Source organism: Myiozetetes cayanensis, unplaced genomic scaffold (genome assembly GCF_022539395.1).
Source record: "Myiozetetes cayanensis isolate MyiCay16 unplaced genomic scaffold, myiCay2020 scf9, whole genome shotgun sequence".
Classification (NCBI taxonomy): domain Eukaryota; kingdom Metazoa; phylum Chordata; class Aves; order Passeriformes; family Tyrannidae; genus Myiozetetes; species Myiozetetes cayanensis.
Window position 1 is genome coordinate 18111015 of NW_026088185.1, and position 16678 is coordinate 18127692.

At 38.4% G+C, this 16678-nt stretch overlaps 2 protein-coding genes across 3 annotated transcripts in view; one reads left to right on the plus strand and one right to left on the minus strand.

Moving 5' to 3' along the window:
- Positions 1-16678, plus strand: part of METTL8 (methyltransferase 8, methylcytidine) — a 107063-nt gene that overhangs the window by 21853 nt on the left and 68532 nt on the right. The gene's annotated exons all lie outside the window — the stretch shown is intronic.
- Positions 1754-16014, minus strand: LOC126652946 (plasma membrane ascorbate-dependent reductase CYBRD1). The gene is made up of 4 exons (XM_050340235.1): positions 15719-16014; positions 9371-9579; positions 6669-6823; positions 1754-6466 (listed from the first exon to the last, which is right to left on the minus strand). The coding sequence occupies exons 1-4, from the start codon at positions 15903-15905 to the stop codon at positions 6166-6168; spliced, it is 852 nt and encodes a 283-aa protein (XP_050196192.1). The 5' UTR covers positions 15906-16014; the 3' UTR covers positions 1754-6165.

Genomic DNA, 16678 nt, shown 5'->3' on the forward strand with positions numbered 1-16678 from the left:
TGCTGGACTTGCGTCTACCAAGGGCCGTTTTGGTAGTGCTTGCCACCTAGTGGATTACTGCTTTTATACACATAGGAGAAGGATCAGCTGCTACCAAAATATTTGAAAATCACACTATTAATCACACTATTTAATAGTATCCTGCAGAATTTGAGTACTACTAGGTACTACTAGGTGGATTTTTTTGTTGCTGTTGTTATTGGAATGAAATGCTAGTGAAAATTGAAATAGAAATTGCAAACATCTCCATAACTAATATCCATTTTCTGATAGCTCTATCTATAGCTATGGCGTGACTTGATGACAAGCAATTGGAATTTGAGACCCAGTGAGTAGTCAGTATATGTGGCCATGGACTCAACTGTAAACTCAAGCCCCAAGCTAACACTCTGTTACGACTGTAGTTGGTGAACATAAGTGAGCTCACTGAAATTTATACCAGTTGTTTCTACTTCTCCTGCCAGAGTGCGGTGTGACCTTGTCATTTTTTAGATTTCTGGTATGTGTCCAGTAGGAACTGGATTTTCTCAACTTTACCTCTTCTGTTAGCCAAATTGCTTGGAATGGTTGTCATCCATTTTGTTGACCTGGACTTGAGTTTCTACCTGTGTAATAATTTACCTTTCACTACTGCCCAGTAGTCTTACAGAGATCAAAAGTGTTACTCACACCGTAACACAATGCAAAAATCTATATGTAGGTTAAAGGGTCTATCAGCTACTTACAAAACCCACTTCTCCACACAAATGCAGCCCTGCTGCCAAAATTTGAGTCCCCTCTTTCGATTTTAAATACAATTGAGCTTTTTTGAATTTTGTAGTAATCAATGTATTTAAAAAACATGGACTATTTTACCAGAATTCTTCCCAACACATCCAGCCTACAGGTGACAGTTAAGGGTAGTTGTCAGCAGCAGAATTGACAGGTTTGAATGCAGCAGGTTTTCAACTGATGTTTGTAATAGTATTTTCTACTATTCCATGATGATGGCAATGTCAGAAAGTATTCACCAACACCTGTGTGGTATTCAGGAATATTCAGTTTATGCTTTTCACTTTTAGAAGAGTTTCCAATTAATCTTACTAAGCTCAAGAACATACCTTAATTCTTACTTGTTACAGATATGTTCATATAGATGTTTTAACCATTTTATGATCAATAACCTACTTATGAGTAACTTGATGTGCAGCTGTTGAATTGGGTCAGAAGATTCCATGGGATCTGTGTTTAGTCTGGCTGTTACTTATCTGAAGGTATTTGGATGTTACAGTGCATTATGTGACCATCATATATGAGAATTCATGATATATACCCCTATTTGCTATGGCAGTGTCATGACTGAGGATAGGTTTGGTTTGGTTTTTCCCCCCTCTAACAACTGCTATGAGGAATTTGTATTCTGATCAGAAGGTGAAATACAGATTGTTTATACAGTGAATTCCTTCACTTTCCATTATATACTGATTATCTTTCTAACACTACAGAGTACATAAATTTCATCAGAAAGATCATCATAAATACTTGAAATTAAGAAGTATTTAAGAAACTTTGTACAACAATTGTTCTGTTTTCAAAAAGTAGTTTAGGAATAATTTGATCTTTTTCCAAATTTAGGAAGTTGTATTTTAGTGCCTTAATAAAAATCTGTACCCAGTACTATAAGCTTGAAATTTTGCTTGAATTAAGCTTGAATTTTTATTACACACAAAAAAGAATAAGGAAAATAGACATTGTAATTAAACATTTGCTTTCATCTACAAATAAGTATCTTGGGTAACAAAACAATAAAATATTTTTTTAAGTTCTTGTGAACAGTTAGAAACAGAGGAAGGAATTTTCTGAAATAAAAGCAAGAGAAAGATATCTGAAATAGAAAATATTTGGCAATATCTCTTAGTCCCTCAATAAAATATCCATGTAAACAAATAATCCATATTTACAATATAACATGCGATATTCTTGGTTACATGTAGTAACAGCATACATGTAATTACTGTACATTCAGTTTTAAAATCTAATTTGCGTCATCATTTCTCAGTTTCATTAATGTTATAAAAACCACTGTTCTGCCTCTGTGCGTAGTACTGCATGACAGCATGTAAATACAATAATTTTTTTTTTTTCAGGTATCTTAAAAAGATACACTTTGAATGTTAGGTTTTGTAACTTCCTATGTTTTTATAGGAATCCAAGCTTGGAGTATAAGCTCTACAATCACTTCTGTGTAAAAACAACAATGTAGAAGACTTCTAAACATGCAGAAAAATCCTGATAAAAAAGCTTCCTTTTATATATTTGAAAATACACTTTATTTCTTATGTTGCTACTGTTACTCATAAATACAGGCAAGAAATGTTACATGAAAGAAAGTTAATGGAAGGCCACTTTGAGAAGCAGATTTAGAACTATTACTCTCCAAAGCCCTATGTATTTTAATTTAGCAGTTGAACTAATCTTGTATTTTGCAAGGATACGTAAAGACCTTTTTAATCAGTTTAGAATGAAGCCAGAAGTATGTTTGGTCAGTCTTAAACTAAAGGTGGATGAAGGTTTAGGAGCTCACAGCTCCTGCATCTCGTGGGGACTTTCCACAGACCAGTAGCCAGAAGCCCACAGTTCATGCACATGAGATATGACTGATTATCATGATTTCCACAAATGGAATCTTTCAGCTTCCACTGAGTTTCTACTATTGTGCTTAACCTCTAAGTGGAAAAACAAGCTCCCCTCAAAAGGTTGCTAATCCTCAATTTTCAATTAGTTTTATATCATCAGAATAGAGAGGTCAAGTGTCATAGTTCTGATTTCAGCAAGGAATTTTTCTTTCCCTTCCCCCTGCGTGTGTGCTCTGTGGATGAGCCATCAGGTGAACAAAAGAATCGGCCTGACCACTAATGGCCGAGATTAGTCTCCTTGACAACGAAGGGGGGAAGTTGGCTGGTGTGTGACTGGAAGGGGATGGAGGCTGGGTGGAGAGCTCAGTCTCTCTACCCTGAGGGGAGCCTGCTGCGGGCTGCAGACACTGCCGGGTTTCTTTGTCTCTTTCCTGTCGGAGGGGAGTTTTTGCTGCTGCTCTCGGCTCAACTGTGGCTGGCTGCAGGCCCTGCTTACAACGGACCCTAATCAGCTGAAGTTTGTGAGTTTTCATCCATTGGGAGAACTTTCTGGTTTATTGCTGTTGTTTTTTCCTTCCCCTTCTTCCCCCCCCTCCCCCCCACCTGGCGGCAGCCAAGGGTCTCACAGCGCCGCCTGGTGACGGGCACTGGACATTACAAGTTCTACTCCCCCAGTGATCCAACATCGCCACCTGGTGACTACAATAGGACACTACAAGTTCTGCACCTTCAGTAACTCAACAACACTACCTGGTGAATGGTACAGGACATTACAAATTTTGCATCTCCAGTGACCCAACGGCGCCCCCTGCTGACTGTGGCTGGAACTGCACCAAAGGGTGCTAAAAATTGAACTATTTAAATTTTCCTTTTGCCGGTTCATCGGTTTTGTTCTTGAAGGGGATTATTGGTGGGTATAGGAGTATTGCTTGGTTGTTTTACTTAGTTTTTTCGTGTTCCTGTTAATACACACATACCTTTTAATAAAGGGCTGTTATTTTTTTGTTTTCCCTTTTCCATAACTTGTTTTCCTTCAATCGGAGCCTCTTAATTTCGGATTTATAATTGCTTAGAAAAAGAAGTTTGGGTCTTTTCCTCCTAATTCATCCTCAGCAAAAGACCCTTGTCCCATTTAAACTGGGACATAAAGAAATGCCACCATTCTTTTTTCAGGTGTCCTTCCCCTTGAACAGTACATGGGATGAAATGTAAATCAGAAGGCATAGTGGTTACTATGGCTTAAGTTTAACACCAGAGAGAACCAATCACCTAAAAGCTGTTCATTTCAATACATCCAAGGCAGTGCTGTAACAAAAGAAGTCATGGATTTTGTGGGGCTTTTCCTAGTACACTGTACAGATCATTTCTTCCAGAACAATCCTTAGGCAATTGACTACCTTCCATACAAACGTACGCTTTCATTAGATGACTAAGTACTGTGCAAGGATTGAATAAGCTCATTTTCCCAGGTGGGTGAGACACAGTAACAGGCTGACACACAAGTTACAATGCTGTTGCCTGGATGAGTGCAGCATACAAAGCTGCACAGTAAATTACTGCGACAGGCAGGTTCATTTATTCACTTCCCCTGTCACACTTCACTGTTTGACTCACTGCACATAGTGGGACTGAAAGAGTGCTCACACAGTAGTTTAGTATTTCTTCTGTCATACCTGAATTCTACAGTAAGGCATTTAAAAGCAGGTATTTTCCCCAGTGAAAAAATACACCAATGCTAGGTTGGTCCCAGTCATCCACAAACATGTAAGTGTAAATATAAAATTTTGGGATGTAGTCCTTGAGTACCAAATGGTACAGCAGAAAAGCTTTTAAAATATTTTGTGATGTTGGCTTTCTCTCCTGCATTCACCAAATAATTAAATGTTACTATAAATCAAACTTTTTGATTTTTGTCTGAACTGCTTTTTGTCAGAGAAGATCCAAAATAACTCATGTCCAAAATAGTTTGTACTAACACAACACTGAACTGCAAAAATGGCATATTTGTTGAAGTTTAATGTGTTTAAACATTTTTAAAACCTGAAGTAGATAAAAATTTATGTAGTATTTAAAAAATTAGGAAATTATATGCTGTCTGAAACTGTCTATATTCCAATATGAACAGTGGTAAATTTGGACTTGTAGTGGGCTCTGCAGCTTTTACGAGAGATTATCAGAGAAAGGTTTATCATTTTGATATGTGCAGTCAAAATAATCTACTATACCTATTCTTTCATGGTAGTAAAAATATAAATATTGTTCATATCTGTGAAATTATTGAATGATTATAATACATTAATACTTCAATTATTAGAAAGAGCTATAAAAGTAAAGTGCCAGTAGAGACTCAAGCTGTATTATTTAACACTTTAATTTCAAATTAAAAAGTCATAGAGTTTAGATAGTTTGCTTATAGATTAAAGCATGTCTTCATACCTGTGACAATGATGATTGTGTCAGTGTGGAGATGCCCAAATTGGCTTTCAGTTAATAGGTAACACTTCAATCAAATCAGCAAAGCTCAGCTGTTTCTTTGAGAAAGCAAAACTTCTCAAAACTTCTTCAGGCTCCTTTTTTTCTGACAGACTGATAGTAGTCTTTTCTGGTTTCTAACCTAATTTCTAGTCTAGTGCCATAAATCAACAGAGCTGTGCAATCAAACAAAGATAGTAAAATGCTACCTTCTGGGATAAAAGGAAGAGTTGGTTTAAGTGATATATCTTATTTCTAAGTGTGTTTCTATAGTTTTTCAAATAAGACAGATTCCGCATTTCGATTTCCATTCTGCGTTTCCTTAGATTTCAGTAATGATTTTATATAAGGCAAAGCCAAATGTTGTCTGTATACAGTATATTTGGTAGAGTTTGTTAAAAAGTCAACAGATATGTTCTGATTAAAAAAAAATAACTCTCAAGTTTGTAAAGGAAACGTAATGTTTTATGAAGTTATCGAGCAAACTTTTAATTTCTTGTTTTGGATTAAAAATTTTAGACTAAAATTGGAGTCATTTTTATGGAGCAACTCTTCAAAGTGCTGAATGACCTCAAATCCCATAGATCTCAGCAGCTGGTGAGGGGATTAATCATCTAGAGAAATCACAGCTCTAAGTAAGTGAAAATTACCAGAAAATTGATGTGTGAACAACTAAATTCTTCTGTCTGATATACTTCATGACTGAGTCATAACCTGCAAAATCACTCAGAGCAAAATTTAGTCTCAATCTTGTTAATTTTTCATGGCTGTAAGAGATATAAGCACAAAATTAAGAAATTATATGGAAAACATTTTCCAATTATGTGTTTTTCCCATTATGGTGATGTCATTCATGCTCTCATTTTTTAATGGAGGACTGAGCATGAACCAATATAATATGTTTGGGACTTACTGGAATTTAAACTCATATGCAGAAAACTTGAGTCTCTTTGAGCAAGCCATAGTGAAAATAATCGCCCAACCTATTTTTATATCAATATAACTATTAGAAGGAACCCCACCAGGGGGAGGGGCAGGATTTGGCAGTATAATAGTACTTTTATTCGGTGTATTTTCTTTACATAGTTGATCTTTGGCCTGCTTCATCCAATTTGAGGTTTTGTTTTCTGGCTGCTTCAGTATTGATCCTCAGGTCAGATTTATCTGCATCACTCCTATTTGTCATTGTGGATTCCACTTCTGTGCCTTCAGGAGTGCCTCCAGTGGGCCGCAGGACTTTAGTGCTCTCTTCTAGGGGGCGCTTCCAGTGGGGCCTGCTGGCCATCCACAAAACAAGTGAACCAAATACGACAAGCAAAAGACCAAGACAGTTGGCCAAAATTGCTTCTGGTGGGGATGCACTGTATGCAGGATCTCTCCTTTGAAAGGGGAAAAAGAAAGAAAAAGTCAGAAAAGTTTGTTTTAAAGACAATCATGGTCTAAACCCAGTAGTTTCCTGCTAGGTAGTCTTTTTAAAACAAAACAATGTCCCAATACTAGATGGCACGCAGTATTATTCTGTGCATACGGAAGTATGGTTTCCAATTAACAACTTTAAAAACAAGTGGAAAAAATACTTACAATGAAAATATAAGCTTTTCTGTGATTCCCATGAGAGCGGTTGCAATCACTGTCGCAAAGATGGTGAGACCCGAATAAACGTGTATGGGCATGAGAAATGCTCGGAGATAAACCGGAGCAAAAGGGAGCAGAAAGACAGCAAAACCCAAGACGAGCTAAACACAAAACAGATTTATAGTTAAAGTTATAAGGAAAACAAGCAGCACTTCTCAAGCAGAATAAAAACAATCATAAAAATTCCAATCTCAGATGTCTTCAGGTAAAAATTTGAAAAGAATTGGCATTTCTATTTTTTAATGTGTTTCCATTCAAAACCAAAGCAAAATTCTGGATTAGCACTTAGGAAACAGACATCAAATATTTTAAAAATAATCCTACTTAATACCAGTGTCCAAACTTATTGGTAATACTAAAACTGCAACCAAACTAAGTACTGAAAACATACAAGTTTTCAGTGTCACTAGTACAGTAATATATTAAAGGTGTGAGTAGCTACGTTTTTACAGTCTCGTCAGATCCTGTTCTCTGCTCCTGTTACAGATCTATACATAAATGAAGATCAGAAGGCAGTCTAACCTTCTGACTTGGGTGGCTTAAATAATTTTGCTTTGTTAGAGTTTTAGTTAAATTAAAGTACATATCTTTAGAAGGGGAATGGTCTCTCAATGTATCAATCAGATAGCATTTACAGAGATGTGTATGGGTGGTGTCAAGTTATTCAGAGGAGATTAGTCCTCCCATTAGCACTAATTTTGTGATGGAAAATAACCCATCGTGTCACATGGTTGCAGTCATAGGCTTGCTCAGACTACTGAGGTTGCATCCCTTCTTTAGTTTGTTCTACCATTACTCAGCCCTGCTGCTAAATTAGAAATAGTGCATGAATTTGTATTTCATCTTGCTTTAACTTCCTGTCTTAGTCCTTATTTTGTCTTTCCATGATGGATTAAGGAGCCCAATACTTTCTCCCTGGAAAGCATTTTAATACACTGTAATCAAGTCATCTCTTAATCTTCCTTAGATATGCTAAACAGTTGGAGCTTTTTAAGTCTTGCACTGGAAGATAAGTTTTCCCAACTCTCAAGTTACTTTTCCAGATTTTTTTTTCTGGTCATTCTTTTTATATTAAAAAAAAATTATTCCATAGTATTTCATATTAGTTTTGCTAGTGCCATATTTTTCTTGTAGTCACAGCTTTGTGAGAAGTCATTTTGAGGTTCATATAGTGTTTGAGTACTTCATTCCAGAGACATTGTTTTCCAAGACACAGTCTCCATTTTAAATTTCTGCCCTATTCTTAAATTTACGTCTGTGTGCCATACTGTGTTAACATACATTTGACATTAATACATTTACACTATTGTTCCTGGAGGCAGAGTATGTGAGCATATGACTGACATGCCATTCCTGGCAAAGGCCAGGTGTCTTCTCTATTAACAGAGATACTACTTTATGACTGTTTTTAATAGTGCTCAGTCACTTAACAAACCTCAGTCTCTGACTGGAGATTTACACCCCAGCTTGGAGGAAGTAACACCAAAGATCTATTGATGAGACAGGCAATGCATTAAGTGCCATTGACCATGTTTATAGTAATAAAATGAGAAGTAGAACAAAGACCTTATTCACAATTCTTTATTTAACCATTAGAAAAAATGCCAATACTGTACTGGTAGCACAGATTTCCCTGAAATAGCTGCATTATTAGGACAATATTATAACATTGTTCCTTCTTATTCATACTAATTTCATTAACTTTTTCAGCTAGAGAGAATATATTCAACTGCAATATGCTTTCTATTTTTTCTAAGTGTTAAAAACTATTTCAACACTATTTCCTGTAGCTCCTACTTGAGCAGTGAAGGATAAAAGGAAACAGGATAAAAGGATAAAACCCTCAGCTGAGGATTTTCTGTGCTGGATCATAGATAATGCAGTCTTTTTGCTTTTTAGTGTTTTGGCAAAAAAAAACATTTGAAAGAACAAAATAGATTTCTTTAGTGTAATAATACAATACAGGGAGTTCAGAATGTATATGCAGAAACATCGTATCTGTATGTGTACTGTAAATATCAGGGCATGCCTGGTCCTCTTATGTGCCAAATGCAAAACATACTAAGTTAGCTCATTTTACATTATGATAACGCTAATTCTCTGCCAACAGGAGCAGTTAAAAGCATGCCCACAAACATCTACCAAAGTTTTGCTGATTCAGGAAAATCAGCCAGTATAGCTTATTCAGATCTCTACTGCTGCCTGCAGCACTTGTTCTGCTGATAAACAGAAGTCTTGAGGCCAAGAAGTGATTACTTAAAATTATGACAGCTGAAAAAAAAGCAAAGCAGTTACTTCATTTCAGACTTCCTTAATAAAAGCTCTAACTGTATTTAAATGTGCTTCCAACAAACCAAATAACTTGCTTTAACTTCAGAAGTTAAGAGAGCTTAGAAACACAATACTGTGTAACTGTATAATAAATAAATGGCCACTATCCCAGCAAATAAACAAAATATGCTTTAAAATGCATTTTTCATCAAAATCAAAGATCCAGTATTTGCACATTTACATGCTAATTTGCCAAATCACGGAGTGTCAAATGGCTATCCCAGTAGTTACAGTGTACTAGCAAGGGCCTATTGGGCCTAAATTACTCAAAACATTCCTCAAAGTTACAACCCATTTATAAATAGTTAGATTCTGACCTGGAGAGAATAAAATATAACAGCAGTCAGCCCAATCCAGCTGTGCAGACTGTACATGTTAGGAGTGTTCATGGCATTGTGGTAATCAAACACGGCTACCATAGAAACAATTGCAAGAATCATGGCTATGGTATTTAATCCAGCATGTATGAACTTCATTAGGAGTTTGCTGCACTTCCAGGTCCAGGGCAGTCTGTACACAATAATAGCTGAAGAAAGAACAGAGACAAGATTTTATGCCTTATAACTTCTCTCAGATGTTAATAATTACATATAATTCACATCGTTCCATGGTAAATTACAGCAAAATCCAACCTTTAGTCCTCTATAAAAGTCTATTAAAAGCCTTTTTCTCATACACAAAGCATAGCATATTCTGAATATACAACTGAGGCTTAAATACAGCTTTTAGGGAGATTTTTTCCTAATTAAAAAATCCCAAATTTAAGCATGTTTTTAAAAAAAAAACCAACAAAAACCCCACAAACCAGTAAACAACTTGGTGCCATCTTTTCCTCAGTCATTAAATTGATCTAACAGGGATTCTGCATAGGATTTTGATTTTTCTCCTACTAGTCAAATTGGAGGAATAGAGCCCAAGTCTTCTATTTAGAAAATCTCACTTGTTGAGAATGTGTGTCAGATTATTTTTCTAATATTTATTCTCTTTGCCAACTTTGGATAATGCGATTCTTGAATTATGTGAATATTTATATGACCGTCTCTTGCACGTCTATTGATATTAACAGGTCTGCTTTAAATGGAAAAGTGCTCTTCAGCGTAAGGGAATCGTAACCTTACTTATAAGAGACAAAAGCATTTGGCACATACAACTCTTCCACCACTGTTAGATGAATGCAGGGGGTTTTTGCCTATACTTGCATTAATAACTGTAGCAGATAGTCCAGTCTGAACAAAACAGCAATCCAGTGTTGGAGCCAGTGATCCAACACTAGATGGTCCATAAGAATAACTTAGCGTAGAGCTGCTTCTTGCCAAGTTTTCTTCAAGATCCCCACTGCCCCTTCCCTGCCACAACTGTCCCCTGCCTGTCATATGACCCAGGTGCTTTCCACAGCAGATGCAAACAGGCCAGATTAGATCACTGAAGCCCCAGGTACCTCTGATTACAAACCAGGTAGTAATTCTGGATGTGTGACAGCACATAAGTATATTTAGGTAAGAGGGGTCAAATATTTATGAGGACAAGTAATAACCTGACCAATAAAAGATAATGCCCACATCCATAATGTCTTGGCTGAGCAAAAAGCTCCATTCAGTGATTCATCACATCCTCATTTAAGATTTCTGCTTATGGAATTACACTAAAATCTTTACATATAATTAGATATACTAAAACAAAAGAATAATAATGTATTCAGGTTTTTAAAAGCTTCTTGTTCCAAACATAGAAATAGAAAAGTATTACCTTATCAATGCAAAGATTAGGAGTTTTCTTAAGTGATTCTCATGTGCCTTACTCAGTACTCATGACTTCTCCGTAACCCTAGCTTTTTAGGCAAAAAGCATAGATTATAAATAGAATATTCTTTCTATATGTAGTGGTGAACAACAATAATAATTAATTAATTATTTTCAAAGTTCTGTTTACACTTTTTTTTACTTGGTTGCATGCCAGTAAATACAATACTGCACTAAATAATTCACAAAGAAAACACTGTTCATGAGTCAAATTTCCAGACTGTGATCTGATTTTAAATCAATGTATGCTTTTACATACTGTGTGAAAATATAATACTGGGATGAAAGTGTCCCTTAAAATATTTAAATGTATTCAGCACTTAGGCAGTTCTCAGCTTCCTACTTTAAAAAGCAAGAGTAGTAAATCCTACAAAATCAGGAAGTAAAACCTTCCTAGGAAGGTTTTACTGTCTTATGTAAGTATGACTCAGCACACCAAGCTTATGATCACTTCCAGCAGTTCCCCAAAAGTTAAATGGTAATGTTAGAATCATAGAATCATTGGGTTGGAAAAGACCTCTCAGACCATCAAGTTCAACCATTAACCTATCGCTGCCATGTTCACACTAAACCATATCCCTGAGCACCACATATGCACATTCTTTGAACATTTCCAGGGACAGTGATTCCACCTCTTCACTGGGCATCCTGTTCTAATACCTGATCACCTTCCGGTGAAGAAATTCTTCCAAGTATCCAGTCTGAATGGCACTGGTGCAACTGGCCATTTTCTCTTGTTTCTTGGGAGATAAGATCAATCCCCACTAGCTACTATCTCCTTTCAGGTAGTTGTAGAGAATGATAAGGTCCTCCCTGAGCCTCCTTTTCTCCAGGCTAAATGACCCCAGCTCCCTCAACTGCTCATCAGACTTGTGCTCCAGACCCTTTACCAGCTCTGCTGCCCTCCTCTGGACTCACTCCAGCACCTCAATGTCTGGCTTGAATCGAGGGGCCCAGAACTGAACACAGCACTTGAGGTGCAGCCTCACCAGTGCCCAGTACAGGGGGACAATCACTGCCCTGGTCCTGCTGGTCACTCTATTTCTGATATAGGCCAGCATTCTGTTGGCTGCCTTGGCCACCTGGGCACACTGCTGGCTCACGTTCAGCCAGCTGCCAATAATATCCTGCATTAGACTATTATTAAATCAACTTGGTGCTGATGATAACGATTTCTAATTTCATAAAGCAGATATGTCAAAGGGCCTCAAACAAGCCTCAACATCCCATGAGGATATTCCCAGTAAATCCTCCTTACCATATGGCCCACAGTATTGTCAATCATTTATTCAAAGTGCAGCTGAGTACTGGACTCTGTATGTCTTAAAGAAAACTTCATGAGCATAGGTTTTCAGTCTTATTTTTCAGTCTTTGATCTCAGACAGACAAGTCTGGGCTAAAATTGTTGTATAACATTTTTCTGTTTTCATCTAGTTGTTTTAACTTCAAAAATCACTATCAAATTCACCAGTCCACGTAGTCCTTGTCCATGTGCCTTGTCCACATAGTCTCAGATCTCCATCTGGGCCTTGAATTCTCTGGGCTGTTTCCCATAAACAGTATGATAGAAAACCAAGGAATACAGACTAATGGTCTGGACACTTGTTAACAATATCATGCATTAGTACGTTACGTGCCACAGCCTGGGGCACATGCATGGTAATACAATTTGTTATAATCCTCTTTCTGTGAAGACTGTGTGTGAAGCTACACATTGCAACTTGAGCAGATCTGACTGTTTATCAGTGTGAAAAGACACAGTCTTATTTTCCCATCACCTCTTCTGTGTGCTTTTTCCAGCTTTTCTCATAACTAGTGCTTTTCTGACCTGCCAGAGGAAACAAGACAGTCTGGGGAACAAAGGGGAGAAAAGGAAGATTTGTCTTTCAGTAGTACAAGCTCTTAAAACTTACTCAGATGTGATGTGTAATTTCATCTCAAAATTAAGGCCTGGGTTAAAAGCACATACACGGTTACAGAATTTTTAGTGGGAACATAGTAAAGCAGCTCTGTGAATAACTTTCTCTAGGTACAGCATCTCTAGTACTGTTAAGAGATTTGATAGTCTAGGCATCCTAGACTGAACTTTTGAGGATGGGAGACAGGCTACCCCATCTTCCTTGTTCTGACTCACTCTTTATTCACTCTTCCACCACCCCAAAAGCCACCACCCTGCTCCTCAGTTTGCAACAGAGATTGTCACATCTCTGTAAGAAAAAAAAAATATTCTTTTATAAGGTGAGTAATGGGAAATTCTCAAAAACCATTTATATCACATTATATCTTGATGGGTTTCTTAATTATTCCTATAGGAGGACTAATCATTTGCAGGCCAAACATGAACTATCATGCAAATATTCCTTTGGATCATGCCCTGAGTCTGCAGTCACTGTTCAACAGTTGCACATGTAAATTTATTTACTTATTTAACCCATTCTATCACACTACTATTCCTTCAAGCTCTTCTTAAAACTCATTTTTTCATCATGTTTTTTTCTTATTATTTTCAAAAATGTTGCTGTACTAATATGCACACTGTTTTATTGCCTCTGTTTTTCCCACTTTAAGTCTAGGAAATCTTGTGGACAATTACTGTGCACTGACAATGTTTTGTCAGGTATCATTTACCCATAGGTGCTGATCCACAAATATTAAATCTTAATATTACCGTGCCTACAGCTTTTCCATTTGATTGACAAGATATATACAACACTTTTATTAGGCCATATCTACTTCCCAGTATGCACATTATATTATAGTCATCTCTTCTACCTCCTACAGACAATACAACATTTCTATCCTTTGAATAGACTAATAAACTCAAGAAACAATTGGTTTTGTTATTATTCAAAATCCTCCACAAAAATTTAACTGAGATTTTTTTACATACTCCTACTTTTAACTACTTAAAGACTTGTGTTTCTTGTATGTTCCCAAAGAGGTATCTGATTTCCCAGTCTCCTCCAAATTACTTTGGATTCAGGGGCAGACTTTTGTCAATCAAATTTGAATCAGATTCACAGTGGTATCTTATCTGTTGATATTTTATCTGATTTACTACAATATTCCTTCAGTCTCTAACTTTGTTTTTCATGTTATGTAACAGGATTTCCTCCCCAAATAATGATCAAAGTGAATTCTTTGTATATGTGGGGATTTTTAACTATGGTAAATCTCCATTTACTTTACATATATCCTTATCTACAGCAGGTTTGAGACAACACCCTTTCTCTGTGACACAGGGAAAAAACTGAGTTTCAAAGGGAAAAAAATATAAAATACATTGGAAAAAGCTGCAGGAAATCCTCCCCCTATTTTCTTAAAAAATGCTATGCTTATATAAAAAAAAAAATAGATTAGGCACAATAAGTAGTATGGAATATATATTAATGAAGTCAACAGGTGAATTTCATTGCTTATTTATAGCCTGAAATTACACTTCCTATTGAGCAATATTAAGTAAAACAACTTCAAAGTACTGTTTATTGCTCAATAGTAGTTTGTAACTTGAAGCCACAAAACTGAGAACACTCCCAGTGGAAAAAAAAATTTACGATGTATGTTCAAATCACAACATTCCCTTCACCACCAGAACTAGACAGCCTTCGGCATCTTCCACCCTCTTGACTGTTTGGGCTCCTGCTGGAGAGCAAGCGAGCACACATGTGATACAAACAACTGAAATGAAAGCTGGACAAGTTTTCTGGCTGGATGAATGCAATCTATCATTCAGCAATGAAGCAAATGTAAATAAGGTTATTAAAATTAAATTCTAAGTTTGTCTAGATAAAATTTGAGTTAATGTGCTATTACAAAGAAATACTCCAGCTTACATTTATACTGTAAGTTGCCAGAGGTTCTTCCTTCCTTAAAAACAGTGAAATCTTCCCTATCCTCTCCCCCCAAAACTCAGTGGTAACACTGTGGGAGCATTTCCACTATTCTGTGCAGTATTTATTTGTCCTTCTTGGGCCCATTACTAATGTTTCACTTAGTTCTCCTTATACTGAAACTAGCAAGATTTGTGTCATTGAGTTTATAATAAAATTAATAGCAAAACACAGTTCCAACTCCAGTATTCCTGCTGGCCTCAAGGAACAACCCTTGCACTGAAGACTCAATGCACTAATTGCGTGGGAGGGGAAAAAGGATACTGTTCATTTTTTAAGTGTAATGGGAAACAGTTAAATGTCAGAACAAGGCTGAACTCTATGAAGTCAAATGTTTATACACTCAACAAACAACAAAACAAAACAAAATGGCAACACTGCATCATAATAACTGAATGTTATTTAGGCAACAGAATTAAGAATTAATTTAAAACATATCTTTTACAAAATAACTTATGCTAAGTCTGGACTGAAGAACTGCATTTTAATGGTGCTCATGGTGCTACATTTTCTCTGGCACAAACCCCATTCCTGGATCAAGCTTCTGTGGTATTGAACTTTCCTTTCTCTTCTGGGGACATGGGAGAGAGCCAAAAGAGAAACTTTCCTAGGGCAGCATTTCTGGCATTTGGATTCTCAACCCGCATAAGTTCAGGCTGCCTAGGAAAACACCTCTCAAATATTACTCAAAGTGCGCGGCAATCCCAGGCCAGGGTAAACAAGTGCCTGCATTAAAAAAAAAAAAAAAAAAAAAAAAAAAAAAGCCCAAACCGATACGTAGCAGTTTTGGCTTATTACAAGGGACTCTTTGTGCCTTCTCGGGGAGTGCTAGCTTCCCCGAACCGCTCCGTCCGTGCAGCAGGGACCGGCCGCAGCGCTCCCGCTGTCAGCACCACCGCCCGCGGGCCGCCCCCGCCCCGCTCCCGGCAGCGCCGGACCCCTCCGTGCCAGCCCCGCACCCGGGACCCCGACGCACCGATGCCCTGGATGAAGACGAAGCCCATGATGAGGAGGACGGGATGCCAGTTGAACTCCCCCAGGCCGCCGTCCCAGCTGAGCCCCTCGCGGTAGTGGAAGACCCAAACGAGGGAGAGGATGACGGACACGAAGCCGACCAGCAGCGTGGAGGCCAATAGCGCCAAGAATCGCCCGTAGTCCTCCATCTTCCGCGCCCCGAGCGTGGCAGCGAGCGCCGCGAAGGAGGGGCGGGCCGGCGGCCGGGCGGGGTCGGGGTCGGGCCCGGAGGGGACGGGACGGGGAGAGACGGAACGCGGAGCCGCAGGGGCGGGAGCAGGAGAGCAGGGCGGCACTCCGCGCCCCTCCGCGCCCTTCCGCGCCCTTCCGCGCCCCTCCGCGTCCCTCTGCCCTGCCCGCCGGCTGCCCGGCGTCCCGCGACCCTCTCAGCGCTGCTTTTTCACGAGGAAGGTGTTGCCTCTTTTTTTATTATTTTATTTTTTTAAAGCAGTTTTCATAAGCTCCGAGTGTGCCCTCGCATTCAGAACCGCGCCTTAGAAAAGAATTTTCTGTGTCAGCCTGTCCCTTTCCAGGGTGGCCGCCCCACTGCGCTCCCCCCGGCAGCGGAGTAAGGGAGCTGATGGTCACGGGGGAGCCTGTAGTGAAAGTTGGGCAATTTACAGACCTGCCATAAAGATAAGCCACTGCAGCCATAAGCACTTACAGATAAAGCAGGAGCGCTGCTGTGACGAAGAGGCAGGCAGAGCATACAGAAAATACAGAATAGGAGGAGCGCACTTAAAGATACTGATGACCTTGCCTGAACTTGGAGCACGGCTTGCCATCGTGATCGCTCCCTTCCCCCTGGATTCACGGAGTGCTGCAAATGTAGAACAGATAACTGATTTTATCTGTCTAGATAAAACTAGGAGTCTGACCTAAGTGCACAGGAGGATGTGGACATTGTTCTGTTGAATAGCAT